Raw genomic sequence first — 18,317 nt, 5'->3', positions numbered from 1 at the left:
GGAAAAATTAGGGTGGTAAACTGGCCAAATATCTCCAGGCATCCAGGTCTGGAAGTTAAGAGTGCAATATCCCAGCCAATAGCGGGAACCATTTTAAGACTAGAATGCTAAGCATCGGGAGGACGTCCCCTTCTCCAAGGACAGAAGACTCTGGCATATTAATATCTTATCATCATCTAGAGTGCACTGCTTTTTGTAAATGGGGGGGAGAGGGGGGAAGTGAAACAATCTTCCTTTTGGGATTTCAGTTCAGAATTCTGAGGAATTCAAAATTATTTTCTGAATAAAAGGCCAATATTGCAGCTTTCTGTGCATTCCTCGTTCTATCCCTCAATTACAATGTTAAGCAGCTGAATGACTGAAAGATGACAGGGTGTATCACAATCTCACGACAACTATAGCTCTTCTAGCAAGCTGCTCCAACAGTAAATACCTCTTTCTAATTTAACTCAGTGACAAAATGGCAATTCAAGACAGAATGTTCAACTAATACTTTATTTATATTATTACTATATGTATAAGTTATTTCAGTTACATAAAAACAAGCTTTTTGTCCTTTTAGCTACATTTCAAAAGAAATTTCCAATCAACACAGATTACGTGGTGATAGGGCTTGACATGAACTAGGAATGGTAACATCTTTGGGTCAAGAACAAGACGACAGAAAGTGTTCTTTACTACCGATCAATCCGAACAAGGAAATAGCACAATGGCCAGCACAAGCAAGCCCAACACTGAACCTGTAGCAAGGGTCACGCTCTCCAATCTTTTTCTTAAGCTACCAAATCAAGAGAAAAAGAAAAATTAAATTTTTTTTTTTTTTTAAAGAAAGTGAAACCAAAAGAAAAGGATATTAAACACTTGATGGTTTTGTCAACAAGAACTTAAATAAATGAAAGGTCAATTGGTACATCCTGGATTTTTTTTTTTTTGTTGTTCAATCCACTCATTTAACTGCAGATATCAGACCTAATGATGTAAACACAGAAAAATCTCTATTACAGCATCTGCACACTTTCCCTACACATCACTAGATAGAAAGTTAAAAAAGAAAGAGGTGGGAGTTTAAAAAAAAAAAAACCAAAAAGTTAACGAGGCTTCAACTTATTCTCTCTCAATCCTGTTCTCGATGGTTTTCACGAATCCGACGCAGATGCTAAGGTGACCGCGTGTGTACGTAGAACGGTTTGCATGGGTTTGGAAAGTTTCAGTGAAGGAAACCTTTAAGGGGAAGAGGTGGCGTTGGAGGCCTCTTCAGGAATTGTCAGACGGCACATGTTCCTCGAAGCCCTCGCTTTCTCGCACGAGGGCCCGCTCCAGAATCACGCGCCCTTCTTTGTAGCGCTGGCTGTCTTCCGTGGCAAACTCGTAGATCCAGCCCAGTTTACTGTTGCAGTTCTTGCAGCTCACGTCGCGAACCATGTGACGGCCTGTGAGCATGACCCGGTCCTGGACTTCACTGTACTGTAGATTTACCACCTACAAAAAAAAAAAAAAAAAAATGTAGGAGACAAGGAGCCAGGTTACATCAGTAAACTTTACAAAGAAACACAGAACATGATGGTAAAGACCATTCGGCCCATCTAGTCTGTCCAGCCACATTTCCTGCTCAGCTTTATAGACCCACCCCACTCCCTCAGAGCTCCTCTTTGCGCTTGTCTCAAGTTTTCCTGAATTCTAATACTGCTCTTCCCTACCACATCCATAGGGAGGCTGTTCTGTGCATCCACCACACTTTTAGTAAAGAAAGATTTCCAAGTCTACCCCTGTTCACAGTCATCCTATGACCCCTCGTTCCAGAGCACTGCCTCTTTTGCATTTATTCCGTGGAGGTATATAAATTTCTCTATTATCTCTCCCCTTTACATCCTTTCCTCCAGGGTATACATGTTTAGGTCTTTATGTCTGTCCTCATCTGCTTTACGATGAAGACTACTGACCACTTCAGTAGCTGCCTTCTGGACAGACTCCATCTGGTTTAGATCCTTTTGAAGATGTGGTCTCCAGAATTGTGCATAGTAACCCAAATTTATTTATTTATTTAGGGTTTTTATATACCAACTTTCTTGATATATATATATCAAATCAAGTCAAGAGGACTCAGAGACTTAGAGGAAGATCGCCTCCTTTTTCTTGCTTACTATTCCTTCCCCTAAGCACGCAAGCATCCTTCTGGTTTTTACGAATGCCTTGTCTGTTTGGCACATTAAGATCATCCCAGAATCCACTCTTTATCTGTGCACAGCATAACTTTACTGTAACTTAGTGGTGGTTAATCATTTAATTTATATTATATTTTTTCAAGACACCCCAGAGTTTAAAGTCTTAGAAAACTCCAGCTTACTCCCTTTGTAATGAATCTAAGTACTGTAAATGAGTAGAGGAGTGGCCTAACGGTTAGAGGAGTTAGCAGTGGACCAGAGAAGCCAGGGTTCAAATCCCACTGCCTCTCCCTGTGACTTTAAGCAAGTCACTTCACCCTCCAGTGCCCAAAAGGTACTAACTTAGAGTCTCATTTACTAAGCATTTTCCCCACAGACACAGAATGGGAGAAAAGCCTTAGTAAATTACACCCTTAGATTGTAAGGGCTCTTGGGCAGGGAAATACCTACTGTACCTGAACATACTCCACTTTGAAACAGCTGGCCAATTATGAGAGGCAGAATATAGAAAATAAAATAAGAGCCAATTGGGAAATGCTGCACAGGAATCCTGAAGTAATCAGCCTTCTAATTTCACAGGATCTACTGCTAGATATCATTTTGACAGCAGGATGTACATAGATGTGATGGTGGTAACACATAAATATACATTTTTAACAGTAAGACAACATCCCTTTCAGAACACAGTCTTCTGCTCATGGCAAAGAAATGCCACAAGTGATAAACACTTGGCACAGGGGTGTTGGGGGGGGGGGGGGGGGGGGGGGGGGGGAAATCACTGTTTGGTTATTGTAGGAGCACTGCAATTTTTGGGTGCCTGGCAGTTTGCTTCTGTTTCTTTTGGGTTTCTTGCTCTATCAGAACTAACCTATACTGGGGCTGTAGAACAATTTGCTTTCGATATCCTTCCTCTCTTCTCTAGTCCATCCATCACAGTGGATACAGCTCCCTCTGGAAGCCGGTACACCTGCATCAACTCAGGTCACCAGCTATTGCTATGGTGTTGCAGCTGGAACACCCTCTGACTCACATGTACTAGTACTACATCCAGATAGACTGAGATGTGAAAGCCGGGCTTGAGAATCAAAGCCACGTTTCCTGCATGGCAGCTGAGCTATCATGTTGGCAATACTACACTTAAATTAAAAAAAAAACAAAACATTTTCAAATTTTTGTACATAAGAAAGCTTCCACAACTCTTCTATTCCTGTCCCATTGAGACAGGATTTCCTCAAAAGTATTCTGATTTCTCTAGCAGTCTTTGGCCAGGTCATGGAGAAAAAAAAAAAATTCAACCAATCATGAATGTTAAAACAAATCTCAGTCCCATCGAGGTACTGTTAATATGACAGATTTTTACATCCAGCTTTGGCCAATGGCAGCAACTTCTACCTATTTAACATATTTCTATGCTGCTGCCTTGGCTATCAACATCAATCTAGGCGATGCATAGCATCTCTTAAAAAACTTGATAGAATTAATATAGTTAAAAATAAACCTGAGCTACAAATTTATCTAAATAAATAAAACCCACAGTACCTCAAATCAGTGAATACATCACCTTTCCCCTTAAAACATTCATCTCTTCTCTGAGAACAGCCAGGTCTTTGATTTCTTCCTGAAAACAAACTGACCACCTGCCAGAGATCCAAAGATAACTTATTCCACATACAAGGGGCCACCACAAAGACGACGACATCTGCTCAAAATATTATAACCATCTCTTAAATCCCCATTAGCGAAGAGAGGGAGATGGTTACAAAAATGAGCACTAGGCAAAGCCCACTGGAGGCCAATAGCCATGTTATGTATGCCAAATATGTAATCCGCTTTGAATAACCGATACAGAGCAATGTAAGCTGGAATAAATATAATAAATTTAAGACAGAAAATCAGTTGAAAGTTTGTACTTTTCTGCTAAACTGCAGTTAAAAACAAATTTGACGAAGTATGCGACTTACCAAGTCGCACATCACAAGATTTGGAAATGTCTAACTGCTTATGGCAAGGACTTATAAACACACAGGCATCAGCAACACTGCCAGTACAAAGCAGAACTTGTTTGAGGAGAATAAACCAATTAGGCATTATCCAAAATTAACTGCAGCTACCTGTAAAATGACTGCCTTCTGCAAAGGGTGAATAAGTTTAACTAGCAACAGTTAGAGTTCAACAGCATTTATACTTGCTGTTAGGGAGTGCCCACAAAGTGGAAGCATCCTATTTTTTGAAGAGGCTCCAATAGATTGTTGAAAACCCTGTTACCTGATGAAGGTTTCTGTCTCTCTCCCTCTGCAAACCAGTAGGAGGGAGAAAGAAAAATCAATGCATCTATTGGGCCCTCATCTTCACTGACAAAATGAATTATCTTATAAAATGTTGCTCATGCAGATTTTGGTATTTCATTCTTGGCCAGTGTGGAAGTGCTGCAAACCCTGTAAAATCCCAAGAGTCTAGTCACCTGGGTGCCTAAAAGTCAAAAAAGCAAAAAAAAAAAATCCAGTAATAAAAGAAAAGCAAAATAATGTAGAAAAGTAAATTAGAAAATAGACAAAACAAAGAAAAAGGCAACAAGACCCTCAAACAGAACAGCATGCAAAATAGCCCCAAATACAAGTTAGGCAGGGCATGCCACATTAACTACACAGGTGTTTCCTGTGCACTATGCCCCATTTCTTGCAGCAGCACCACCACCACAAACTCTTGCTGCTTGTCCCGCAATCCAGTGATAGCTGTGGCAGCACCATCACCGCTTCACCTCCTGCCTCCCAGTATCAGCAGCACCCCCACACCTGCATATGGACAGATGCTCTTGCTACAGTGAAATGCACCTAAAATTATAAAAAAAAAACAAACCCAAGAAAATGGCTTTCCCTAGCTCTTGCAAATATTGGACTGGTGCATATGTTTTTTACATATATTTCCATCCCTGTCAAAGCCTATGGTATGTGATTTCTGCTACTTACTCACATCTCGAACACTTTGGAGATCCTCCTGTCTGACTCATTTGTGATTCAGCTTGTTCCCTCATTCCATGAAGGAGGAGGTGCCGTCTGCTAAGGATTTACTCACACAGAGCCTGCTGCCCATATGCATGCATTTCATAAACATTTCAGTCAAGGCATCAGACAAATCTCAGCCCATGATCTATCTGTTTATTAGCAATGGGAGAAATGGCCTAGGTTCTGGTTATTTCTAGTCAAGAAATGAGAACAGCAAAGAATTTGTGACACTGCAGAGGAAATTCATTCCATGAAACTTGAGTAAGTCAGAATGATTTGTTTATATAATTTGTTTTACCCAAAGCTCATAAGAATATTTGTAAGTTGGGAAACCATTTAAAGCAGGGAGTCCCAAATCGAGTTGGGTTTGGTCTGGTAACTGTCTGAAGTCCTAGTGTTAGTCTATGTCGTCACTGAACTGGAAAATTCTGACACAAGGACAATTTTGAAACCCTACAGAATTTCCCTTTGAAAAGGCAGGGGCTGGCTTCACCGCAGGGACAGAGTCCACAGTTTAAATGACACATGGGGACCACACACACATGCTCAAGGGCTCTACCTTCCCCTGCCCCCATACCTACCCCTTTTGGTATAGATCTTTTACCTGCAAAAGAGAGCGCAATTTTCAGACCCCACTTTATCAGTTTTAAAATTGCTGAGGTAAGAGCCTGAAAACCAGTGACTTCAACCACTCAAAAGAGGGCTTATGTATGTATAAAATGACAGTCAATAAACCCAAAAATGAAGACTACAGATTTACACATTTGCAGGGATTTCTCTGCATTGAACCACTTCCAACGAATGGGTCTCAAAAAAGCATTCTCCTATAGGCCAGGATAGGAGAAAGCAAGTTTGCTTACCGTAAACTGTGTTTCCCATAGATAGCAGGATGAATTAGCCATGAATTGTGGGTAATATCATCTGGTGGCACTGAACAGACTTGTCTCTCCTAGCTAGCAGCGCTTTAAGATCTACTGAGCATGTGCAGGAGTTCCCATGCAGGGATTGTCTTGTGAGCCTTCTCGATCGATATCAGAGCTAAACCTAGCCAGGTAGTTAACTCTCCAGGGTGGCGGGCTGGTATTTAATATGACTAATTCATCCTGCCACCTACAGAAAACATGTTTTATGGAAAGCAAACTTGCTTTTTCAGGCGCTAAGGAGACTGAATAATTGTTGTCATTACTAAGACAATGATAGCACAACTCATACCCATCTGTGAGGGACATCACTGTGCCACAAATGCAGGTTTTGAATCTAGTCATTGTTGGTTTCTTTTTGCCAGCATCTTGAGGCGGCGAAGTTTTTTGATGGGTTTCATTCTATTTTTTTTTTTTTGTTTATACATCTCTCGTTAGATAGATCTATAGATATATCATTGAAAAGTGCTATTGTGCTCAGACAAAAACAGACTGAAGAGACTCTGAGGCAACGCCCGTATGGGAGCTCCCATACATGCTCAGTAGAGCTAAAAGCTCTAACTAGGAGAGACAGCTCTGTTCGGTGCTGCTGGATGAAGTCACTCGCATGTCATGGCTAATTAGCCTGTTTATCGATAGAAAAAAAGGACATTTAAACTGATTAGAGCAGAGTGCGATTTGCAAGTCCTCATATGCACCCAACTAACCTTGTTAAAGAGGAAGGCTCTCCCAGTGGCTCCTGTGAAGCGAGTGGAGATAAGTTCCGAGCGATTGGTCAGAATTGTGTCACAATTTGCACAGGAAAACAGGCGTGTGCCACCAATATGATCCAAGAAAATTCTGCCCATGATGTCAACCAGAATGTAGATGCTTAAAACCTGTCAAAAAAAAAATTCCCCAAAACCAAGACATTACATATATATCTTTCTCAAAGGACAATACAAATATTTATGACAGCCACAAATCCTTTATTCACAGACTCTTCCTGCATCCAAATTGCTAATTTGCTTCCAGATATATTTCTTTAATAAAATTTATCATGCAAATTCCATGGCTAACAAAACATCAGTTCTGTTTCTTGTTATAAATATTGCACTTTTGTAAACTTTACTGTTGCAACACAAAATGCATAAAAAGTTTGGGAAAACTACCACTTTTTAATTATAAAACGAGCAGCAAATCTGCCTTAACATCTGAGTAATTCTGTGAAATCAGTGATCTTCTGTAGGGCTGTTCCCACTAAACATCTTTCCTGAGGTATCAAGTCACAATGAGTAGTGGGCAGTTCTCTGAATCTAGCACACATTGGCCAATAAGCTTAAATGGTATATTCTGCACATCACCTGGCAGCGGAGCTGGCTACACACTAATTTAGTTTATTATTTAACTGCTTTGCATAATAAAATCAAAGGTTTACAAAATACAGAAAATTATGAAACAAAAATGAAAATACATTTAGAATAATACAAAACAATTAACATAATGTGTTTTATATTTTTAAGGTAATTAGTAGTGCCCTGAAAAAAACAGGATATATTTTATACATCCAAAGAAAAAGCAGAACAAGCAGCAGTGTCATAATGCCTCTATCACTCTATGGTGAGACCACACCTTGAGTACCGTGTACAGTTCTGGTCACCGCATCTCAAAAAAGCTATAGTTGCGATGGAGAAGGTACAGAGAAGGGCAACCAAAATGATAAAGGGGATGGAACAGCTCCCCTATGAGGCAAGACTAAAGAGGTTAGGGCTGTTCAACTTTGAGAAGAGATGGCTGGAGGGGGGATATGACAGAGGTCTTTAAATATCATGAGAGGTCTAGAACGGGTAGATGTAAAATCTGTTACTTACACTTTTGGATAATAGAAGGACTAGGGACACTCCTTGAAGTTAGCAAGTAGAACATTTAAACCTAATCAGAGAAAATTATTTCACTCAGCGCACAATTAAGCTCTGGAATTTGTTGCCAGAGGATGTGGTTAGTGCAGTTAGTATAGCTGGGTTTAAAAAAGGTTTAGATATGTTCTTGGAGAAGTCCATTAACTGCTATTAAATCAAGTTGTCTTAGGGAATGGCCTCTGCTACTACTGGCATCAGTAGCATGGGATCTTCTTAGGGTTTGGTTACTTGCCAGGTTCTTGTAGCCTGGTTTGGCCACTGTTGGAAACAGGATGCTGGGCTTGATGGACCCTTGGTCTGACCCAGTATGGCAATTTCTTATGTTCTTAAAATATATAAAAAGAAAAAAAAAAAAAAAGAGAATAAAAGCCTAACATACAATACAATTTATCAAATTCTAGCTAAAAAGTATAAAATCTACACCCTTCTTAAATCTCAAATAGTAAGAGGATTCCAGAGAAACTAAAGAGCAGTACAGCGAGCAATCTCCAATATAACCACAGAAGAAGGATGGATAATAAGTAGATACAACTGAGAAAACTGCAATGCTCACAAATGTTTATAAAGAAGCAAAAGATCTGACAGATACTTGGAACTACCCCTATGCAAACATCTACAAGCAATAATCAAAATTCCCATGAGATGGGAAGCCAATGAAGCCCCAATTTAGCCAAGAGTAATAAACTTTTCTTGGCCATTTCCCCCAGATATTTCAACCTGACAATCCATTATACGCTGTTACTATGTGGAGACGTGCTGTCCACAATAGCCTACAAAATAAGATATAGCAGTGGACAGCCCTTTGCTCCTTCCATGTGAGGCTGGCCAATGTTGCAGATAGTCTGTCACATGGAAAGAGCAAAGGGCCATCGGTGCCATTTTGATTGCTGGCAGCCGATGGCCCGAGAGCAGGAAATTGCTCCTGGGACCCCCGCTGGACCACCAGGGAGTTTCGGCAAGTTTTGGTTTTTTTTTGGGGGGGGGGGGGGGGGGGTGGTTTGAAATGAATTACATTTGGAGGATTGGGCTTTTTTTTTTTGGTTTGTTTTTTTACAACCCCCCCCTCCGGGTTTCGGGTTTCATTTCAGAGGGTGGGGGGCAGACGAAATAAAATCACGCCAAACTGCAGGAAAACGAAATTTCCCGCAGTGGGCCGATAATGAAGGCCAAACCAAAAGGTTCGGCTGAAAATTGAATCTGATTGGTGAATGAAAGAGGAGGCGGGCTTAGCCTTATCCTCATTCACCAATCATGGGAAAAAAAAAAAAAGACATCCCCTAAAAATAAGTCCTAGCTGTTTTTTTGGAACTAAAAAAAAAATATAAGACCCGTCTTATTATCGGAGAATCACGGTATAAGAAAAGTAATGAACTAAGGCCTGAAGTTCACCAACTCTTCTGGCTAATGTAATTGCAACTAGGATAGTACTTTCCATGTGAGAAATTTGAGAGAAGTTGGCTCCAATAGTTCAAATAGAGGCTTCTTTGGTTGCATCAGAACCACATTCAGAGCCCATGGAATAAGTGACTGCAGAGGGTTTAAGTATACCATAAGCTTTTCATGAAATTGGATACCAACTGATGAATGGAGCTTGGCCTACCCTTCAATTGAAAAATGGCAGGCCACTGCACAGAGATTTACTTTCACTGATGAAGTACTGAGACCCAAGGAAGACAGAGAAAGTACTTAAGTAGGTCTTTTGGTTTGCATGAAAATGGGTCCAAGGAAGCCTGTAGACATCAAAATGAGAACTATTTTCATTTGAATCCAAAAGTTCTTTTAGTAGATGCTTTCGGGTACACACTAATATATCTTCAGCCTCTTTGGGTAGGAAAAGGTGTACAAGAGCAAGTCTTCAACATCCATGCTATCAGGTTGAGGAAGGGAAGTTCTGAATGATATAGACAAAATTTCTGATCTATTAGTTACTTTATAACCTACCATTAAAATCATCCATTGTATCTGAAGACGCCAGGGGTGATCCGGGAAACTATAGACCAGTGAGCCTAACTTCAAAGCCGGGAAAAATAGTGAAAACTATTCTAAAGATCTAAATCATAGAGCATATAGAAAGACATGGTTTAATGGAATATAGTCAGCATGGAATTACCTAAGGGAAATCTTGCCTCACAAATCTGCTTCATTTTTTTGAAAGGGGGTTAATAAACATGTGGATAAAGGTGAACTGGTACATGAAGTGTATTTGGATTTCAGAAGGCATTTAACAAAGTCCCTCATGAGAGGCTTCTAAGAAAACTAAAGTCATGGGATAGGAGGCGATGTCCTTTCATGGATTACAAACTGGTTAAAAGACAGGAAACAGAGAGTAGGATTAAATGGTCAATTTTCTCAGAGGAAAAGGGTAAACAGTGGAGTGCCACAGGAATCTGTACTTGGACCGATGCTTTTCAATATATTTATAAATGATCTGGAAAGGAATGACGAGGTTATCAATTTTGCAGATACAAAATTATTCAGAGTAGTTAAATCACAAGTGGATTGTGATACATTACAGGAGTTCCATGCGAGACTGGAAGATTGGGCATCCAAATCAGATGAAATTTAATGTGGACAAGTGCAAGGTGTCACATATAGGGAAAAATAACCCTTGCTATAGATACACGATGTTAGGTTCCATATTAGGAGCTTCCACCCAGGAAAGAGATCTAGGCATTATAGTGGATAATACTCAATGTGCTGCAGCAGTCAAAAAAGCAAACAGAATGGTAGGAATTATTAGGAAGGGAATGGTTAATAAAACAGAAAGTGTCATAATACCTCTGTATCGCTCCATGGTGAGACTGCACCTTGAATACTGTGTGCAATTCTGGTCACCGCATCTCGAAAAGGATTTAGCTGCACTGGAGAAAGTACAGAGAAGGGCGACCAAAAAAAGGGGCATAGAATGGCTGCCCTATGAGGAAAGGCTAAAGAAGTTAGGGCTGTTCAGTTTGGAGAAGAGATGTCTGAGGGGGATAGAAGTCTACAAAATTATGAAAGGACTTGAACAAGTTAATGTAAATTGGTTGCTTATTCTCAGATAATAGAAGGACCAAGGGGCACTCCATGAAGTTAGCAAGCAGCTCATTTAAAAAAATTGAAGAAAATTATTTTTCACTGAGGGCATAGTTAATCTCTGGAATTCATTGCCAGAGGATGTGATTATAGCAGTTAGTGTAGCTGGGTTTAAAAAAGGTTTGGATAAATTCCTAGAGAAACAATCCATAAACTGTTATTACGGTAATTAATAAGTAATATTAGCTTGACATTTATCTAATGTTTGGGTACTTGCCAGGTACTTGTGACCTGGCTTGGCCACTGTTGAAACAGGATACTGGGCTTGAGGGTCCCTTGGTCTGACCCAGTATGGAATTTATGTTTTTGTGTGTTTCAATTTTTAGAGTTGTATCCACATTTTCCATAAATTTTGAATATGTTAAAAGCTCAGGCAGATCTTCCGGAGCATGGAGCTGGCAGGAGAACTGAATGGTGATCCCTCTGAATGCTCAGGTGAGAATCGCAGGCTAGGCTCATCTGCTGGTTCAGGAAATGAACAACATCTTCCTCTGATAATGGATATTCTCATAAAAGGAGAGAGTTCCTCTTCCAAGGGGCTCGCCAGGTCATTGGCATGGACTGCCCAAAAGCGTCCAGAGATGAGAAGAAATTCTTTAGGATGGACATAATATTTCCCATTGCCTGTGAGGATGCTATGTCCTTTCCTACCGAATGGGTTTCTTCCAGTGGTATTACCTCTCAGTCATCAGAAGTTACCTGACGAAGAGGAGACCTGTTTTGGTGGCACTTAGGCAGCCAACAATATAGACGAGTTGGGTGGCTTGACATGTCGTGAAAGAGGTGAATCAGGAATGGAACCTTTGTTTTGTTTCACCAGAGCTTCTTGAAACTGGGTGGCATGCTTACATTTTTGAGAAAAGGAAGATAGGCCTGAATAAAATTTTCCCACTCTGAGAAGAAACAGAAGATGCACTAGAGTGACATGGGACCAGAGATGTAGAGAAACAGTCCTGACCTGAAGAATTTGAATCTTCTAAGTCTTCTTGTAATATGTTCGGACACTGTACCCTTTGTTTCTCAGTGTGCTGTGCAGGGGCATTGCAGGGTGGGGCTGATAACATTATCTTGTCCTACTGCTTTGTCTCTTCTTTCCAGACCCTTTTGGACTCTTGAAACTTTTTGCAATGCATGAACAGGATGTTTTGCAATGAGTTTTGATTGCTGAGTCATCGCGTCAGGTGCACAATGCATCGAATGCACCTGCTGCATCATGGTGTTGTGTGCCTGATGCATCACATGCTTCAGTGGCATCAATTTGCCAGATTTTTCATCGTGCGTCCTGTACGTCACATATTCTAGCATAGTCTTGATGGCATGATTTCAAAGCCTCCTGTATCAGTTTAGGCATAGTTTTTAAGTATGTGGACAAAGATTTTGTATTTTTTTTTTTTTTTTTTTTTAAACACTGCCAGTTGTAGCCTGGGTCGTGGTTTTTGCCACGGTGCTTAGCTTACTGCACATATGGCCCTTTTGGAATTCCTGGATTAAAATTACCTCCCCCCCTCCCCCTTGGACCAATCAACAATGCACATCTATGCTGGCTCGGGTGAGGGGTCTTTGGGTCTGGAGATGATTGCATCGAGCAACTAGCATTGGAGATGAAGAAGCATAGCTATCTGTTTCCAACGATACCTTGTCTTTGTCCCTTAATCTTGTAAATTTTCATTGCTCATTGTCTTTGAGCGAGATGGGACATCTGCCAACAGTGATGACAGGAAGATTGCAGCCTGATCAGGCCGCAGACATATATAGCAATAGTTATGTCCATTTATAAGGGACATGATGTGACCACACTGCCAGTACTTGAATCACACATCTTCCTGGACATAGCAACACTGAAAAGAGCTATTTTGGAGTTCGCTTAGCGAAGAGGTGAGAAATTCTGAGGAGAGGAATTGGAGAGACACTTCCACACAATTGTACGAAGAGCGGAAAAAAAAAAGAAACCGAGGCGAGTCGCAGGTATGCACAGGAACAGCCACACGCATGCTCAGGAGAGCAAAGATCTGCAATCTTGGAGATAACTCCACCCTGTGCCATCCATTGGATGACATCACCCAGAAAGCATGGCTAATTTAGCCTGCTTATCGATGGATAAATAACTGCTTCAAGGAGTAGCTGGTCCCTGAACCAACGAGGGGGGGGGGGGGGGGTTTAGTACTCTAGATTTAATCCTCATTGTGATGCAGGATCTGGTGAAAGAGGGACAACAGTGATCACAATGTAATAAAATGTAACAGTCATTGAAGGAAGGCCACTAAGGAAAACGACTGTGATAGCATTTAACTTTAAACAAGGAGATGAAGAAAATGAGGAAATTGGTTAGAAAAAAACCCTAAAATGAGTGGTTACAAAGGTTAAACGTTTGCATAAGGGAAGCATACTGTTTAAAAACTATCTTAAATCTCACACTAGATGTATTTTTACCAGAAAAGATAGAAAGACAACCAAATGACTGTCGAAAGGGTTAAATGGTGAGGTGAAAAGAGGCTATTAAAACTAAAAGCAAATCTTTCAAAAAGTGAATCCAAATAAGTTTGCCAACTTTCAACTGTGAAAATTCCGGACATTTAAGAGGTACGGCGTAAATCTTTTCTAACGCTGTCCTTTCACATCCATACATGACTATTATTGCCACCCCATTAGTGACACAGTAAATGACGACAAATGCAAATTTTTTCACTCAGCACACAATTATACTGTGGAATTTGTTGCCTGAGTAGATGGTGAAAGCAGTTCATGCAGCTGGGTTTAAAAAGGGTTTAGACAAGTTCCTGGATGAAAAGTTGATAAACCATTTTTAGTCATGTAGACTTGGGAAAGTCACTGCTTATCCTGGTTACAAGTAAGAAAGATTGGACCTATTCTTTGGGATCTACTGGGTACTGGTGACCTGGACTTGCCACTGTCTGGATGTTGGGCTTGATTCACTCTGGTCTGATCTAGTATAGCATTTGTTATTCTTATGTAAAGCATACCACTGACTTTAAAATCATAAAAGCAAACAAGCCCTGTCTATATGGTAGCCAAGCAACTCTGCTTATTGTTTCTTCATTCAGGTCCATTATTAACCATGGGATGATTTCAATCTGTGCTTTATTTAAAGTGCAAGACAAGAAATCTGACTTTAGTCTCAGTGTCTAAGAAAGTCATTTTTAGCTGACAGGTCTCACTGTACAAGTGCTGCAAAATAACTTTCAAAAAAGCTCTCTCAGAAAGAAATTGTCTTCATTTTAACTGATTATCTCTCTGTTAAACTCAAGATGAATCAGAGCTCACTTAAAAAAACAACTAAGAACATGTTTTGGCTTTAGGTGCCCAAATTTAATTTTTCTGTTATTTAAGCCCACAAGACTTCTGTTAATACAAAACTATTCAGTCTAGATGCCCAACAACCACCCTGATCCCACTTTCAGTAATTTCCCAAAAGCAAAACCCTCAAGCTGCTGACTTCAGAGTGATGATCTTTCAGATCGAGAGGGTACGAGGCAGTAATTAAAACATATCACTGACTGACAGCTAGTTTGTCATTAAAGAAATATGAAACTTGCACAATAGTGCCCTGACTTTTTTTCCCCCAAACAAAAACAAAGCAAATAGAATTGGAACGGTGATTCTTCCATCCAGCAGCCCCAACAGAAGTCTGGTACAGAAAAGTATCCCAATAAAAATGTTTTCTCATTACTATGCTCATGCCTGCAAGAATGACAGCAGACCGTGGGCAGTCTTGTTAAAGTACAGTTATAATTTTAAATTGCAATACTAGTACTATTCTTATTAAATTAAGATACACTCTTGTGTGTCCCTGAGCACTGGGTATCCTGCATATTTAGAAGTTTCTGGATATGTTACATTACAGTTTTGATTTAGATGCCATCCTCTTCCATAATGGACCTAGAGCAGCTTACAGGGTTGCACGGAGAACAAGAGAGTTTTGTTTCTTATTCCTCATGTGCCAGATCATTTGGATAACCCTACATACAATAGGCCTTCAAAAATGTGTCAGACAACAGGACACCTAGTACTGCCTCACACAGAAATTATACCCGATTCAGAAATTCAAAAAGGTAGCAGCAAGCTGCTCCATGCAGTTATTCCCAAGCCTTATGATAACCCATAAAAAATGTATGGCTAGCTACATTTTTACTGGACGATTAGCTTTCTTGAAAACTCAAACAGTGCTGCTTGATGTGCTATGCTTCTACAGCCAAGTCTATAAGCAGTCCTGTGCTTTTTCCCTCATGTCTGCATATCAGTACCCTAGACCATAAAAGTCAGGGCTTGTGTTGGTTGTCTGAATCCAATTCTTCTCCCCTTCTACCCCCCATCGTCAAAGAGGAGAGAGATGTTTCAGTTGCATCAAAAGCATCGAGGATTTTTAGTTAAGGGTAGTACCTGCTGCTCTATGCAGGTTACTCCTTGTTGGTTGTTGTCTAAATCCAATTCCCCTTTTCCCCAGAAGCTGAAGCAGAAAACAATGATGCAGTTGCATTAAGGATTATTGGTTAAGGGTAGTAACCACTGCACCAGCAAGTTATCCCAATGCACTTTTTTCTTAATTTTCTTTATCTAGTCTTTAGGGAGCCACAGTGTTTATCCCATGCCCCTTTGAATTCTTTGTTCATCTTCACTGCCTCATCTGGAAAAGCATTCCAGGTATCCACCACCATCTCTGAAGAAATATTTCTTGACATTGATTTTGAGTCATCCTCCCTAGGGTTTCATTTTGTGACCCCAGGTTCTACTGTTTCCTTTCCATCAGAACAGGTTTGAAGTTCGTGCATCATTAAAACCTTTCAGGTATCTGAAGGTCTGTATCTTATCTCCCCTGCACCTCCTCTCTTCCAGAGTTTACATATATAGATCTTTCAGCTTCACCTCAAATCTTCCATACTGACCCCACCCCATTTTGGTTGCCTTCCTTTGGACAACCTCCATCCTGTCTATCCTTTTTTTTAGATAAAATCTCCAGAACTGAACACAATCCTCCAGGTGAGGCCTCACCAAAGACCTATACAAGGGGATTATCACTTCCTTTTTCTTACTGGATATTCTTCTCTCTATGCAGCCCAGCATTCTTCTGGCTTTCGCTATCGCCTTATCACATCCCCAGACACTATTATCCCAAGATCATCCCTCTCTTGGTCTGTGCACATTAGTCTTTCACTGCCCATCACATACAGCTCTATTGGAATACAGCACCCCACATACATGATGCCACACTTCTTGGCACCGAAACTTTGACCACTTTTCAAGCTTTAATTACTTTTCATTCTCTTTACTTCTTCTTGCGTGTCCAATTTGTTGCAGATCTTAGTATCATCCATAAATAGAGAACTTTACCTTCTGTAATTTATTTCAAAACTTTATGATTAGTCATGGAAATAAAAAAAAGCTATATATCTATTCTATATAGACATAGATTATACCAATCTATCAGGATCCCTTTTTGACTAACAATACATTTTTTTTTTACTAGCTTTTGAGAATTAATACTCCATTCTTTGGGTCAAACAAGAGAAGGGAGGGATGCTGGTCGGGTGTCTGCATGCTAGACTGTCCAAGATACTGCAGTATGAATGAATGAAGGGGACAACAAAAACTGTTCTGGAAAAGGAATGAGAGATCCCACAAGCGGACAGGCTTTGCAGCTGGCATACATTTTAGGAACGCGGACAGGAATAACTGGGCCAACTGGATGGCCCAGTTAGTTGGCGATTGGAAGGATTATCAGGTGAACGACATTCCTGTACCTGTTAAATGGAAACATTTGGTTCTACTCACAAACTCCTCCAGACGATGAAGCAAAGAAAAAAAAAAAAAAAGTCACCTTATTTTTAACTCTTAGGGTCTGACGCAAGAGAAATCAACATCAAACAGCGAGGCGAAAATACAACGGCGGCTATTTCTGCCGCGTCTGGTGCGACGCCCACAAACACTTCAGCAGGGACGCGCTGCGGGCTGAGTCACAGCGCCCGGGCCACAGCTCGCGGCAACGCTTCCCCACGCAGCGCCCTCCGCGCCTGCGCAACCCTTCCCGCTCACGTGCACAAGCAACAACAACAGACACGAGCAGGGAAGGGAAGGAGCCAGGCTACAGCTGGTGCGGATCACGTGCTCAGCCTGAGGCCAATCACCAGCCCGCCCCTCGTCTCGGTGTGCGCGCGCCAGAGCGAGGCTCGCGCAAGCAGCGCTCAGACAACAATAAAGAGAAACAGCTGAGGCGAAGGATTGTCCACAGGGGGAGGGTCAGGCCGAGTAGAACAAAAAGAGAGCAGGGAAAACCTTCGGCTTCTCCACTACCGACGCGCCAGCCACCTCCTTCACCAACCCTCCCTTAACTTTACTGCAGCGCGCCCCTTCACCTCCGGGCTGATCTCCCCCACCACAGCCACCCTGATCCTTTCCTCAACCCCAGGCCCGACTTTTTTTTTTTTTTTTTTTAAACCATCCCACACCCCGACGGAACGGAAATAGAGTCCGAGCTCCCTGAACCCTCGGAGCCACAGCTAACCGGAACAAAACGCCAGCCCCTGGATAAGAAAGCTCAGTTACACGTAAGCGAAGCAGCTATACTCCCAGTCAGTCACAAAGTACAAGAGAGAGAGGAGAAACCCGCATTGTCCGCCCGAATAAGCCGCAGCCCTCCCTTCACCGCAAGATCATCGATGGACGGCGGCCCAACGGAAGCCGTCTCTCACCTAACGATGCGGAACTCGAGTTCTCGGCAAAGCGACCGCTGGCTCTCTACTGTCTAAAACTGGCGTCTGAGGGCTGCAACTAGAGCGCTCCGCCTTCCCGCTGTCAATCCCGCACACAGCTCCTCCCTCTCTCTGGTAATCCCGTACATAACCCCGCCCACCGCGTCCATCCTGTCCACCGTGAACGTAGCACAGGGCCCGCCCAGTTACATAGCTCGCCCATTTGCCGTCAATCCCGTATATAACCCCTCCTACGCGCCGTCAATCAAGCGTACAACTTCTATCAAAAGTCTGTCAGTCTCGCATAGTCCTGCCCATCAGCCTTTAGTCTCGCACACACAACCTATCCCGTCTGCAATCAATCTCGCGCGCTCGTACGATTCTCCCGGAGACGCAGTTATCAAGAGATCTCCGCCCCTTCGGCAATCAATCATCTGCCTGTCTCCGCCCACTTGCTGCCAATCTAACAAAATAACCCCGCCCCTTTACCTATCTCACCTTTTAGTCCCGCCTCTATTACTCAGATTCCAACTGCTCTAGTTTACGTTCCAGTTAA

General features: G+C 41.6%; 1 protein-coding gene across 3 annotated transcripts; it reads right to left on the bottom strand.

Moving 5' to 3' along the window:
• Positions 1 to 479: 479 nt before the first annotated feature.
• YPEL5 (yippee like 5) lies at positions 480 to 17,917 on the bottom strand. 3 transcript variants are annotated; one of them, XM_029593012.1, is made up of 4 exons: positions 17,762 to 17,917; positions 16,814 to 16,850; positions 6,792 to 6,962; positions 480 to 1,479 (listed from the first exon to the last, which is right to left on the bottom strand). In XM_029593012.1, the coding sequence occupies exons 3-4, from the start codon at positions 6,930 to 6,932 to the stop codon at positions 1,255 to 1,257; spliced, it is 366 nt and encodes a 121-aa protein (XP_029448872.1). In that variant the 5' UTR covers positions 6,933 to 6,962; positions 16,814 to 16,850; positions 17,762 to 17,917; the 3' UTR covers positions 480 to 1,254. The 3 variants fall into 3 exon arrangements, with proteins under 3 accessions (XP_029448872.1, XP_029448870.1, XP_029448871.1); XM_029593010.1 differs by lacking the exon at positions 16,814 to 16,850; XM_029593011.1 differs by lacking the exons at positions 16,814 to 16,850; positions 17,762 to 17,917 and adding an exon at positions 16,891 to 17,428.
• Positions 17,918 to 18,317: the final 400 nt, after the last annotated feature.

The sequence above is a fragment of the Rhinatrema bivittatum genome, chromosome 3 (assembly GCF_901001135.1).
Source record: "Rhinatrema bivittatum chromosome 3, aRhiBiv1.1, whole genome shotgun sequence".
Lineage (NCBI taxonomy): Eukaryota > Metazoa > Chordata > Amphibia > Gymnophiona > Rhinatrematidae > Rhinatrema > Rhinatrema bivittatum.
This window is presented reverse-complemented; position numbering and strand designations above follow the sequence as displayed.

Excerpts from the sequence above, each read along its gene's own strand:
- YPEL5 (XM_029593012.1), bottom strand. The coding sequence starts at position 6,932 with ATGGGCAGAATTTTCTTGGATCATATTGGTGGCACACGCCTGTTTTCC. Across the intron at positions 1,480-6,791 it reads GAGCCTTCCTCTTTAACAAG|GTGGTAAATCTACAGTACAG; the intron begins GTTAGTTGGGTG and ends TTTTTTTTGTAG.